Source organism: Pelobates fuscus, chromosome 1, assembly GCF_036172605.1.
Source record: "Pelobates fuscus isolate aPelFus1 chromosome 1, aPelFus1.pri, whole genome shotgun sequence".
Classification (NCBI taxonomy): Eukaryota; Metazoa; Chordata; class Amphibia; order Anura; family Pelobatidae; genus Pelobates; species Pelobates fuscus.
In genome coordinates, this window is record NC_086317.1 from 368493875 (window position 1) to 368509265 (window position 15391).

The following is a 15391-nucleotide window of genomic DNA, read 5'->3' on the forward strand; positions in this document are numbered from 1 at the left end:
TAGAGTTTGACAGCTACTGAGGCAACACTTGCCATTTACAATATAAGCCCAAATATTTTTTTTTTTTGCAACACAACTATATATTAATTTAATAAAATACACAATATAGCTCTTATACACTCAACAATTTGGCTCATATGCACTAAAATTGCAAAAAGAAAATCATAAAAATATGTAATTTGATGTAAACACATTTATATTTTCTTACATTTGCACATTTAAATGGCGATATGATCTTTGCTTGAATGAATAGGACATACCACTTTCCTGAGCAATTTTAGTGTCCACAAATCAATAAATAAAAGATATTAAAGACATTGTAATTTTTTCTTATATAGCAAATTACTTTAACAACCACATTAAAAAAATTAGGTTGAAAAACAATGTCTGCAAATATCTGTGTATATATTTTTGTAGGACACTAAAATTCTTATTATTCAACACTTTTGTTCATTTTACATAAAGTGAATTAGCGTATGCATGTGCAGGACACAATAAATTGACTATATAATTTTATATATTACTATGTGTGTCATGGAAATGCACTAAATGACTGATTTTTTTTATTGAAAATGTTTTGGAATGTTTTTCATTTATGTAGAAAATGGATTCCACAAATGGGTGTTGATGTTTGGTGCAGCTAGGACTACAGCAAAATTAGTTGGGATTTTAATTAGACGCTACTGACGCTTGCTTAAAATCCACCCTTAAATTAGTTAACCCTGTTAATTCATTGGGTTGGTTTTTTTTTTCTCCAGCAAACAGAAAGTCAGCATCTACTACAGTACGAAGTTGCAAAACTCCATAGTCCTGTTCCCTTTTATACCAGATTGTCAAATTTCACCACAATGTTTCCTTGACTTTGTCCAAGGGATTATTTTTTTGTCAAAATAAAGCCAGTGTAATAGTAGACAAAGTAAAATCACAGAAAAGGTTGTGGGGCACTTGAACTGTTCTCATGTAGTCACAAAGCAGCATCAGTGTTTTAGCTCCCCTGCCAATGTGCTGTACCCAGGACAAAATATTTATTTTACTGGGAAAAGGCAAATACAACAAGTCTTTCTGTTCCGTCTACTTTCTTACAGCCACAGGTTCACTTCCTCGACAGTCTTGTAAAAGCTTGTCAATTTCTCTCACAACTTCCTCAGCATCGACTGACTCTCGGCCCATATCACGATTTGAATGCTCCAACTGCTCCAAAACAACGTCCATCTCGCTTGAGTCTCGGCTTACTCTGGAATGCACGTCAGCAAATACACGAGCCATTGGATCTGATGCAATATACTGGGGGTCTTTTGTCTGTTTAGTAGGTGATATGAACTGACTGTCAGAAGATAGGTAAGGGTTAGTTGTTTCTGCCAAGACTCCTGATTTTATTTCACAGCCATTCAAAGGTCCCTTAGTTGAGGCACAAGGCTCAATGCATGTCTTGGTAGGGCTGCTTGATGCAGAGGGACCCTCTTGAAGCAGAGGACTCAGGGCACGCTTGGCTTTTAAATATGGTTTAACATTGGCAATGAGAATGGTGTGCTCTCGTTTGTCTTTTCCAAATGTACAAAATGTCTTTTTTCCAGTGGGGTTCACAGTTTCATATGTTTCAGTCTCAACGTGAGCTTCAACAGTTGGAACAAAGAGATTTGTGCGATAATCAGCATTTTCAACTGGGTTTGTGGTGGGGAACTGTGGCATCCAACACCGATCGGAATGCCCAAGCACTCTGCATTCATCTGTGCAGTTTATGCATTCCTCTTGCTCTGTAAAAGAAAGCACAGTGACTTTAGTGTGTTTTAACACATGATTAACAATGACAGTTATTTCAATACATTCCCGTACATTACAAAAAGGTAAAAATATATTTCAGACATTATCGTAATTATTTATGAAGCCAGAAATTCTCATTTGACAAGGGAATTACACATTTTAGGCAAAAACACATTGGGACATGTTTCCAACTCAGTGATTTGACATTATATTGGCCCCAAATATTTGATTCCTTTGTCAATTAAGCACAATTTTCAGTTCAGTGAATAAACCCTGAAATGTATTTCAATTAGAAGTTCCTGTTAATTGAAGTATACAATTCAGTGTCAGAAAGGAATATTTCAAATTAAACCATAATAAACAAAAAGTATCATGCAGTGAGTAACAAGTAACAATGCTTGATGTGTGAGGGATTTCTGGAAAGGAGTTTCCCTCATTATTTGGAGCTCTTGTACGCCTTACGATATAAGGCAAGGTAAGCACTATACTTAAAATAAATTGCTTACCAACATGATTACAGTCCCTTCTAGATGATGCTTAAAGTAATGCATCATACAAAAATGTCAACCATTTAGTAGATACAACCAAAAATGAGCATTTTTGTATTTATTGGGGAGGAAATATAAAAAGCTAGCTTACGTTAGCTGAATCATTAGTATCTGCAGCTACTGTAAACCAGCACATTGTCTCCAGCACATACTTTTCCATCTGTGCTTGACACTGCCCAATCAAAAAACATGTTACTGAGAAGTCTTGTAGACCCACTGCACATGCAAATGACTGGCCAATCATACACTTCTGAATGAGCTGAACTGTAGTTCATTGAGAAGTGCATGAAAGACAAGCACTCGTACTGGTGTAGCTCCTTACTTCCGATTTGTATTATAGTTCAAAGTAAGCAAAGCAGAAACTTTCTCAACTGTCTAACTGAAAGTCAAGAAGGTGTGGCAAAGGTGTTTTAGTAGCACTTTTATATAATAGGAATGCACAGACAGGCAAGTTAACCATGATGTTATTTTGAATGTTGAAGTTTGGAATGTTCCTTTAAAGGGTTACTTCATGCACCATGACCACATCAGTGTTTTGAAGTGGTCATAGAACTTGGAGTCTGTATGTTCCGAGTTTCTGCTAAAGTGAAATATGTGTATGATAAATGTCCATTGACAGCATGTATAGCGTGCTGGTGACGGACGTCCAATGGCAGTATGCCATCTCCCCATTGCTCCCCTAGTTCTTTATACACTCTGCCTCCAGGACATAGCTTCCCCCTGCATTGAGGGGATGAATTCATAGAAGAAGGAGAGGCTTACAGGGAAAACTGGCAAATAATTGTAAGTTGTGTGTTTTTGTTTTTTAAGGGGGGGGGTGCAAGCAATGGTTACTCCAACCATAAACAGCGCTTTATTAAAACACAGGTTTTCTTTTGGTTGGATTAAATAGTCCAGTGGTTAAGTGTAAATGTTTTTATTCTCATGATAACCTTTAACTTCCTGGAGTTATTTATCATTTTAGTCAAACTTTAGAAACTATTATAAGCAAAGATATGGACAACATCGTGTGGTTTTATTTAAGGAGGTTTTCGAGAAGATCATACCTCTTCTTATTAAAAACTGCATCTCAGAGGGGATATTATAGCATTGTATAATATATTCAGGGTAAAAACAAACTATTGTCTGGAAATCTATTCTTAAACAGGACTATACATAGTCACAAGTCACACATTAAAAATGGAAAAAGGAAATGTACAGATGTTTAAACAGCAACTGGATGAATACTTGCAAAATACATAATATTCAGGGATATAATTTCTAATTTGTGGGGTAATACCTTCTTGATCCAATGAGATATTTGACTACCATTCTGGGGTGAAGAATACATTTTTGTTGCAAAATTGGAAGCACTTCAAGTTGTGTTTTTTGCCTTCTTTTGAATCAAAAGCAATAACATATGTGAGAAAGGCTGAACTGGATGGATGCATATATATTTTCAGCTATGTAATCACGTGACATAATGCAAAAAAGGCCTCAGTCACTGATTTTAAGAATAACCTTAATCACAAATGGGTTAAGTTGTACCAGGAGCAGAAAGAGGGAATCATGGTTTTTGCAAGAAGCTATTAATAATTGGATGATGTAGAACAAGGCTATTTATAGTGTAGTAAGACTTGTTAAAAATGCTCAAATGTAAAAGTGAATATGTCAATAGGTTCGGAAGGAATGTACCATGGGTATTAAAACAGATTCAGCTTGTAGCACTGTTAACTGAACTGTTTAACCAGATTGACATGAGTAGTTCCAGTCGATTGGAGAGTGAAAAATATAGTACTGCTTCTGGAAAAAAGGTGCACACAGGAGACTGTATGGAAATAGCTATAGATTTGTTGCTCTCATATCATCTGTGCAAAATTCAACATAAACACTAATGTAGAAATAATAACTGCAACTAGAGAATTCGTGGAAACTTGTATTTGCTGCATGAACAGAACGCCAGGCAAATGTATATGACCCTTTTAACTTGAAAACTAAAATATTTAACAATCATTGAGCTACAATATATAGCTTTTTGATATTACTTTAGACATTATATCAAATTGTATCACACAATAAAAACTCAAAAATAGTCATTATGAACGAAGGTCAGTTGATAAAGCTCTAGCTGTGTATGTGGCATACAAATTATACCACCTGTAATAGGTGGGAGGTTCAGTATGATATATTAGTATATTAGTAAGTAATCAAATAATTTTAGGCTATTATTATTTGGTAGAAATAACAAAAATCATCAATAGAGGCATCAAACCAAGAACTGGGAAATAAAAATTTAAAAAACTGTAATCAATGGAGTATCATCAGATGGGGGATATCACAGTTTCTTTAGATCATGTTAATTCCTGCATGGCAGAACTGCCCCGATGATGTCAGCATTATTTTCAAAATACAGATTAAGGACTAGCGTACTGTAGTTTTAACATTTACAAGGCTACTTAAAATAACCAATCTCAGCAAACAAATATGAGGACTAAGTTCCACCATAAGGTCATATAGTGTAAAGCCCACCACCATATTTGGTGGGTCCTGCACTTATTTTAACATGGGTCAGAAACAACTACTTTAATAGTGACAGTGCTAAATTATTATGACTAAACTAAAGTGCATTAAATGTATCCATTGTAAGTGCTCTATATCACTCAAAATGTGAGCAAAAACAAACATCAAGTGTCATAACTAAATAATGAAAGTGACAGTGCTTTTATGTATGTATTAACAATGTGTTGTAATAAACCTGCTCTTTATAAAATAAATATTGTTATAGTAATATTGCTATCCAAAACCTCCTCAAATGTATACTTTCCTGTGGTCACCTTAAAAGGGGCAATTGAAACAGAGGGGTGGAATGGGTTGCTCAACCCAAAATAAATCTGGTCAAGACTCCAGACATACATAGAAAAAAGGGGAATTGGGGGCACACCCAAAACATGAATTTATTTCAGCAGTAGTGCTTAAAGGAACACTACAGGGTCAGGAACACTAACATATATTCCTGACCCTATAGTGTTAAAACCACCATCTAGCCCCCCGTAGCCTCCCTACATTTAGTCAAGTCCTACTTGTATTCAAGTCTACAGCTGCCGCCTCTTCCCCTTATCTCCCTGCTTACAGCTGACATCATCACAATGTTTTCCCATAGGATTGGCTGAGACTGTCAAGGAGGTATTGGTCCCACCTGATTGTCAGCTTGGTGCCACTATATCTGCCCAATCCTAAGCAGGTAAGGCACCAAGTATTAACTGAGACCTGGATATCCCAAGAGTGAGCAGGGTTTTAAACCTGCTCACACCTAACATGGAGGATGTTCCATGGTATACCAAGGGGCTTTAAAGCTGACTGTTTCTATGAAAGCCTATATGTGGCCTATATAATGATATTATGGAGTTAAGTGTTATACAGAAAAATATAGCAACATATTACAAATCAGATTCAAAAGAGCATAATATAAAATGAATGGCAACTTAAACAGAGGCCAACAGTGTAATATAATAAGCTGAAAAGTGTTGAAAAAATGTAGAATGTCATATTGGAACCATAAGAAGCAGTAGGAATAAATACTTGTACAAACTGACCTTGATATTTCTATGCTGCTGGGAAGACCCTTACATAAGAGGAAATTAACACATCAGTCAATTGAAAAACTGGAAATAAATTGGTAAATGGTGTAAATACAACTAATAAAACATAAAACAGGACTTCATTAAAAAATATAAAAATCCTGGAAAAAAAGATGAAGCAGAACTGTAATTGTGTATTAGTCTATTTTAAATTATAGGTTTTAGAGGTTAATTGTGGGACTAAAATCCTAATTTACCTTCAGATTGTTAAGGGATGAGTGGGCTGATAATTGTATATTGTATGTACACATACTGCATGATGGTCAGTATATTAACACCTACACGTCAGCGTGGGAAGTCATGATGTTACTCTTCTTCTGGCTTACAGAACTTGAGACAATTGAAATTATGGGGCTAGAACTTCTATTGTCTATTTAGAGGTGATCATCCTATTTTGAGTGAATACATTTTTATTTGTATATATTTAATAACATTTGCATTTTTAATACAACATCTCTTACTGGTTATATTAATAGCTGGTTTATAAAGTAGAGTACACTTCTAATATGTATCTGCTGAGTGTAAGCAAGACATGTGTAAGCAATATTCCCCTACATACAGGGTAGACATTGTACTGCCAACAAACTGTTTTATTACTTGTAATTACAATATAGCAGTTTAAAACACTTAGAGTTTTGTTTAAATTTCAGGGTTTCACAAATGAAAAAAAAGGGAACTTTGAATTGTAGGCTACCAGGTAAAGGTGTAACATATTTGGAACGTATGTTCACGCTAGATTTGATTAGATCATTAGAAATGATTATTCCAATGCATGAGCTGAATGTTTTTCTTTCTTTTTTATGTTCATGTGTTGGCATCAGGGCCAGACTGGCCCACCGGAATACTGGGAAATTTCTCGGTGGACTGCAGCATGCTGGGGCCGGGCAGACAGCTCTAATAATCAGCATGATAAATCCTCCCCTCGGACTGTGCCAGCCTGTCAGTCTGAGGGGAATAAGGAGCTGGAGGCTGGTGTGGCTGCCAGCAGCCGCAAGGAGACCTGTCAGTCTTTCTGCACAGTCTAAAACAATTTTGGTCGCATGCCCCGCCCCCACACGGAAGCTCCACCTCCAGCACACAAGCTCTGCCCCACCCCCTCACACACTGCTGGAAAGCTGCGCACCTGACCAACAGGAAACTAACAGGTATTTATCTTTTTACAGCTCCCTACCCACCATTCAGACCTCCCCACCCAGCATGCAGCCCCCTCACAGACAGTTCCCCTACCCACTATACAGCTTCCCCTACCCACCTCACAGCCCCCCTACCCACTATACAGCCCTCCTACCCACTATACATCCCCCCTACCCTTTACACAGCCCCCTACCAACATCACAGCCCCTTACCCACTATACAGTCCCCCTACCCACTATACAGCCCCCTCACCCACCTCAGTCCCCCTACCCACGTCACAGTCCCCATACCCAACATACAGCCCCCCTACCCACTCACAGTTCCCCTACCCACTCACAGTTTCTGTACCCACTTTACAGAACTCCTACCCACCATACAGCCCCCTACCCACGTCACAGTCCCCCTACCTACTATACAACCCCCTACCCATGTCACAGTCCCCCTACCCACTATGCAGCCCCCCAACCCACCTCACAGTCCCCCTACCCATTATACAGCCCCCCCCCCCACCCACTCACAGCCCTCCTACCCACCATATTAGAAAAAATTATATATATATATATATATATATATATATATATATATATACCAATAATTTGTAAGGCATATATGTATGCATGTATTGCCACCCCAGATGATTGAGTAATATATACACGCAATATATATATATATATATATATATATATATATATATATATATATATATATATATACGTATATATATATATATATATATTGCGTGTATATATTACTCAATCATCTGGGGTGGCAACACATAGCCGTATATATTACATGTGACAATACATGGTGCAGTGACTTATGGGGCTGGCATAGATTTTTTTTCCAGGGCTGCTTTGTATCCCCAGTCCGGCCCTGGTTGTCGTTATGTTGGTACTGTCTAGCATTGTTTGGAATACCTTACCAAGTAAGGTTCCAGACAGTATTCGTCATAGCATTTTGGAAATAAGTAGATTTGGTTATTCTCTGTGACAGCCCTATTCCACAAAAAAATGCATCAACGTCCTTCCTTCGATTAGCATGAGATCAATAGGCATATTGCAAAGCAAGTGTGCATTGCTTAAATATAAGGGGGGAAAAAAACAAGCCAACTGTTTGCATGTATACACAAGTTACATTATTCAAAAACAACCAGTCTTGTTGCCTATTAAAATTAGTAGTGATGTGCACTTGAGAGGTCTGTTATAAAAAAATGTAAATAAGTGAAAGAATAATAGTGAAATATTACTCTATTAATATATAGTCGGTTTTAAATGTAGATGAAGTGTATTGTGTAATTATGCATGTGCACTAATGCAATTACTATCATGTACATTCATCTGCACGGAGGAACAACAGTCAAAAGATTTTATATAAAATGTATATAATGGGCAGCCTGTAGGAATTGAGGATATAGTTTCCCACAATAACAAATTAATTTCTATACACACACACTCTCTCTCTCTACACATGTACACATTCACTATATTTATACAACACTGTCTCACTGCTCAATCTGTACCATTAATAAGTAAAATTATTTTTGTTTCTGTTGTGCAGTCCTGTGCAGTCCTAGGCAACCCTCCTGTGACTCACACAGCCAACATTAAACAATTGTTTTATTTTCAATCAGATCTGACATCACAGTGTTTTTACTTTAGAAGTTATTATTTCCTGCTTTGTTAATCGAACTTTAATCACACATTTCAACTCCTGCAGGGTTTAGCAGGCAATCAACAGGTTAGGAAGGCAATCAAAACATCAAAGGAGGAGACTATATTTAAAAGAAGAAAAACTACCACAACAAGAGGACACAGTCTTAAATTAGAGGGGCAATGGTATAAAAATAATATCAGGAAGTATTACTTTACTGAGAGGGTAGTGGATGCATGGAATAACCTTCCAGCTGAAGTGGTAGAGATTAACACAGTGAAGGAGTTTAAGCATGCGTGGGATAGGCATCAGGCTATCCTAGATATAAGATAAGGTCAGGAACTAATAATAGTATTTAGAAAATTGGGCAGACTAGATGGGACGAATGGTTCTTATCTGCCGTCACATTCTATGTTTCTATGAGACAAGAAATTCTAAATTAAACTGACTGTGACATAAACGTAATTTAAACATTATATCTCTCTTCACATAAAAGTATACAGAGACTGTGTAGGTCGCATGCAGGGGAGGTGTGGGTGGAACTGCAGATATTGCATTTAACTCCTACATTGCAGATAATTGAGAAGCTATACTGCAGGAGCATGATTTACTAAAACATTCTATACAGCTAAAGTTGTTTTGGTGCTTACAATTTGACAAATTAGAAAAAAAAAATCTCCTAGTAAGCTATAGTCACAGCTTCGATATTTAAACCTGAATTTAGTATTTAGTAAATAAACCCCACATTATGTGTTGACTGTTACATCCTGTGCTCCATCAACAATGGGGCATATATTTTCTTCTTGTGATTAAATGAAAAAGTAATTACTCTGTTTTACCAATACATATGTATATTGCTAATTCTGTGAGTTAAAGCAAGTGCTCTGCAGGTTCTATTTTGTCTCATGGACACATATCTTTTATCAAACCAGAACTGTTATATTCTTGGGATTACCTCTCCATGTGAGAGAGTTTGCAATTCTCATCTCACCAATCCCCAACAATAATCTGTGTCAGTATCAGTCATCAAAACAATAGGAGGTTCTGTTAAGTACCAATTTCAAGAGTGATGACAAAGCCTTACTCTATTGATCTCCATGAGAAAGAACTCAACAGAAAAGGAAGTACATTTTTCAACTACAAGATACTGTTATAACTAAAATACTTTTTTGCAAAAATAAATTCATACTGAAGTGAGCTGCAGTGACTATGAGACATACACTATACCTATATTGTAAGTACCACTAATTAAAACTTTTTTTTTTTGCCAATTATATTTATTGCTAAAATATATTGTGTATGGCCATAAAGGACAGATCAGGCTTTTGATCCTTTTTCAATGCATCATGAAGTTGGCCAAATAAATAAATCATAGCAAATAGAGAAACAGGAAATAGCTCTGAAAGTGCCTTGTTTGCTGCAAAGTTTGTTCCTTGGCAAGAACATGCGAGTGATGGAGATTCTTGGCCGACCCTGGTTTTCATATTGTTTTTCATAGAATACAAATAATCTTTTTGAAATCTCCAATTCAGGACTGGATTCTGTCACTAGAGCTAGATATAACTCTGGTAAATGAATAGCAGTTGTCCTATTGATATCTATAATTGAACTACAATTCAATTACCAGAGATATTCCAATCTCTTATGACAGAATATATCACAAAAACTTAATTTAAAAAATACTGTTAGTAAATACTTTGTTTCAATCATTTGATTTGACTTGGGATATTGATAATGTTTTTCTATGATTTACTGTTTAGATTTTAATGCAAACTGAACAAAATGTTCAATATATAATACCCTCTATACCAAAAGAAAGTATACAAGAATAACTGTCCTCCCCATAATTCACTTTATGAACACAGAGGTGAAGGCTTAGATGCCACATCCTAGTCAAGCTTAATCCTAAACATTAGATTAGATAGAACTAGACACTTGTAAGTGTTCGAATGGTTCCCCATTTTCTCACCTTTTCTGCTCTTTTATTAACTGAATTAAATTAAATGACTTCTGAACATAAATGTATTGATAAAAACTTGTTGATATAAATATATAATGTCCATAACCCTTTCTACCATTATTACCATATACCACAGTCACCAAAATTACTAACAAATTACTATCCAGATGTGGAATCTGTACTCACCACCTCAAATGCATCCACACCACATTTAATAAATGTAGGGGCATTTCTCTATGGAGTGTCTATGTGAGTGTGATTGCAAACGCGTTAAGGATCCGTGTGTATTTTTTTGGTGGACCAGTATGTGTGAGTGCAGATGTGAATGTGTGTAGATGGTCCGTATGTGAGTGAATGCAAGGATGTATGTGTGTGACTGTGATTATAGAGTTGTGTTGATAGTCAATATGTGTGTGAATGTGGGGGTGTAGTTGCACCTCCTATTGTCTGCAGCCTCTTCTCCCTTTCCTACGATAACCAATAACTATTTTCCACCTTTGAAACTAGTAATACGTTTTCTCTGTTAGGTCAATAGCTCATTTCCACCCTTATCACATTTTCCACCTTTCCTCCACATATTTGGTAACCCCTTCCATCCTTTTTCCCCTCCATGGCTAATAACTCATTCCCCCACTACCCGAAACCATATCTCTTAATATGAGGCATACCTAATTTGCATACAACTACCAGCAGTGTTGCCTCATCTAAAAGCAGAGCGCCACAGAGTTTATGTGCTCTACAACGCTGATCAGTGGACCTCTGTATAGCTTGCCCTGTAGGAAGGTACATCAATAATCACAACGTACAGCTGGAGCTGTGCTGAGCTGCTTTGATCTGTACTGTACAGCACACCGAGTGCAGCGGTTCTCATTTCCCTAGCAGAAGCTCTCCTGTAGCCTCTGCCGGCTTTCTTCACACTCGTGGACAGCTATGGGTACAACTTATACAAACTCATTTTCCACGTATCTTTTGTGTTAGGGTGACTGTAAATCTTATGTTAAGGTTTTACCTATTTGATAGGAACAGGATGAAGATTTTTTTTAAAATTTACATGATTTAACTGTAAAGTCGGTATAACGCACTGTAGATGTTTTTACAAATACAAATATGATGTTACCATTTTACACTTCTTAATGAAATGGGCTACAGGCCTTCTTATAAAAGAAAAGATGTGTTATTAGCAACAAACATTGATTTTGCATTGTATATCATCTTGAAAGAACAATAGTTTGTGTGTGTCAAAAAGTCATTACAAAACAATAAATTCTTGCTGAGATAATTATAAAGCTATCAAGGTCCAATTCAAGGATAAACTCACATTACAGACAAAATCATGTGTTTGCCGATGTATTCTCTCATTTGTAAATATATTCTTATTCACAAATACAGTTAAAAAAAAATTAATTAATTCCCCACACCTAACACAGATAGAAATCACAAAAAAATTGTAAATGCAGGCATAAATAAACCCTAACACGCAAAAGTTTAAGGTTCTTAATGGGTTTATATTAGAGATTACACATATTTCAAGTATTAACCCTTGGTTATTTGTGCTCCAAAGTTTAAACTATAAGTTAGATATGGACTTCTTGTGTAATGTGCTAGAAGGGGTATGAGCTGTACTTTGCTATTATGTTGATGTCCTCTGAGAGGGGGAACAATCTAATACGCTAATGTTATAGGCTTCCAATGTAACAGCATAGTAGGCTAAACTCAACTGAGACCTATTAAGACAGAGCTAAACATAGGGCAAGCTATAAAATGTTTGTACTGAGCAAGTATACATTGCCCCTTGTTTTGTCTGGTTTGTATAGCTTAGGCTCTCTTGGCAAGGGATTCACGTCTAATGGATATGCCAGACATGAATCCCTCGCCAGCCCTGTAGGCAGTTCTATTTAGAATGACTATCACTACACACTTTAGAACCACTTGAAAAAGGCACTAAGTCAATATGTTGCTATGTTTGAAATCTGTGAAGGTAGTGCTGTTTTATGAATCTGTTTGGAAATGTTGTGATTAATGTTCATGTATAACGGATGGTACTTTAATCATTTTTGAGACTATTGTAAGCATTCTTTTGATTGAACAATTATGAACTGTTTTTCTATTTCTACGTATATGTTAATAAAGACTGCCCTATTACCTAACCAGTGCTTTGTGTTTATATATTTATGTCTATAGTGTTTAATGTTAAGAATAGTGTACCATTAGCACCCTTTTGTACATGTTTGTTTCTTCATTTGAGCCTACAAGAGGTGCACACTATATTATTTATATCATAAATGTTTACCACAGAGTCCCAGCCATGAATTATTATACACAGACCCTCCAACTGAAAATGAATAAAGTATGGAAACTATCTCCATCCAACAAGTCCTATTACTATGACAACTGAAACCTCAAATAAAAGGGATGATTCTTAAGATGCTAAAATCAACATCAGTATAATAAAATATAATTCTTAGTAAATGAATGTAATTTCTCAAACATCGCACATTTTATTCTACATCATTATTACCTTTACTATCCAGGTGAAGATGGGTGCAAATACATCAGCATTTTAACATTTAAATAAAAAAAAAAAAAACACTTAAACTGATATGCATTGTGAATACAGCTTCTAATTGGTTGATTGTAGCTTGATATTTGTATCAATACTAGTCTGTGTGAAATTCACCACCCAGCTTTCTTGAACCATTTGAGTACATCTGGTAGTAAAATATGGTAGTGCCACACAGTGTTTTGATTCTTAAGGTAGAATATGCAACCCTAAAAAGATAACGTTACTTCTATTTCACAAAAACAAGTTGAAATCACTTGAAGCTTTTAATTTAGCATGATGGCAAAAACATTATGCTACGATCATGTGTCAACTCAAATATTTTCCCCTTTATGTTCATTTGTAATGTCATTTGATGAGCAACATTGTAAATAAACCTACTGCTGTATAATAACTCCATGGGAACAGTAAAATATGCAAGGATAATAGGATTTATGCATAACAAGCAAGCAGGTTATCACTAGGTCACAGATGGTAGCAAAACTTGAAAATGAAAATGACAAGTTAAGCATTACTGAATCGTATTACACCTCCTGTCTACTTTGTTATTCCATCACAGATAGACGAACACACTTTAAATTTATAGAGGGCATATTTCATTAGCAAGAGGACAAAGTGTCACTGGTGGACGCCTTACGCATGACCTTATCAAGTGTGTAATGTCATACTCTAACTAAAAATCCACACAACCTAGTTGATGATACAACTGAAGAAAGTAGAAATTAGTCATGTAATGGGAAAATTGTCTAAAAATAATCAACATGTTAAAGGGGCACTATAGTCACCAGAACACTTACAGCTTATTGTATTTGTTTTGGTGAGTAGAATTATTACCTTCAGGCTTTTTGCTGTAAACACTGTCCACTCCTCAGATGGCTGTTAGAGATCCTTCCTGGGTCATGGCTACCTAAAATGCATCCCTCTGCATGCAGACACTGAACTTTCCTCATAGAGATGCATTGATTCAATTCATCTCTATGAGGAGATGCTGATTGGCTAGTTCTGTGTTTGAATTGTGCTGGCTCTGTCCTTGATCTGCCTCTTTGTCAATCTCAGCCAATCTTATGTGGACGCATTGCAATTGGATCAGGCTACCACTTCTGCTGATGCCAGCAGGCAGAAGGAAACAGAGCCAGAGCTAGCAGCTCCAGACTTGAATACTAGTAAGATTTTGCTATTTTGGGGAGGCATGAGGGGAACAGGGGGGCTAGATGGTGGTTTTAACCCTATATGGTCAGGAATACATGTTTGTGTTCCTGACCCTCTAGTGCTCCTTTAAATTAAAACTGAAAAACATAGCTATTTCTTTTAAGAACGATTCAAGTTTACAAGCTTTGGTTTGGTTTCAAAATACTACATATTTCTCCTGCATTTGATGACTGACTTTCAAGCTAAATAAAAATATAAATCGATTAATTTTCAGGTTATTTCAACACACCTTTGCATTACGGAGCTATACATAGTAAAGCACTCAGAAAGTGTACTGAATACAAAATAGAATTGACGTATAAAGCATAGGTAGAAAACACTGCCATAACTTAATGTTTCTCTGAGTATATGTATATGGTGTAATAATGCCCCCTAATATTTCTCTCTCATTCATGATATAATAGAGAATGTTTATTAATCTACATTATCCTATCTGAATACAGATACTAGTTTGTAAAGCTTTCCCCATCTATCTATCTATCCATAGTAAGACAAATGCATGGGGGCCAATGTCATGACTTCATTTATTAAAATATTAAGTGAAATTATACTACTATACACTTATCTAGATTCTATGATATTCATTATATATGTGACATGACAAAGTATTAACTAAGATTAGATTGGTTGCACAGACAATGTTTAGAAAAAAAAAAAAAAGATAAACGTATTTCATTGATGAAAGATTAGAGCACTAGCTAGTTCAGTTATGCACCGTTACATGTATATGATTCAAACAACATTATGTAAATTGTTATATCTGAAAATTGCAGAAGCATACAAAGAGTTGGGTGGAAAGAAATGCCCTAGATTTTCTAAGAATAGTTATACACCTATCTTTTTATTAAAGTGCAATTTTCTTTAAAATGTCACCGTGATTTTTATGCATAAATGTTAGATTAAAGTGCATAATTATAACCTAAATTCCATCTTTATCCATCTGCAAGAAGCA

At 35.9% G+C, this 15391-nt stretch overlaps 1 protein-coding gene across 6 annotated transcripts in view; it reads right to left on the reverse strand.

The window, feature by feature from the left end:
• Positions 1-390: 390 nt before the first annotated feature.
• Positions 391-15391, reverse strand: part of PCDH17 (protocadherin 17) — a 216830-nt gene continuing 201829 nt past the window's right edge. For 5 of the 6 annotated variants that reach the window (XM_063425949.1, XM_063425947.1, XM_063425948.1 and 2 more), the window contains one exon: positions 391-1754. In XM_063425949.1, coding sequence (XP_063282019.1) covers positions 1072-1754 — 683 coding nt within the window. In that variant the 3' untranslated portion in view covers positions 391-1071. The remainder of the gene's footprint in view (positions 1755-15391) is intronic. The other variant, XM_063425951.1, reaches the window with a different exon arrangement.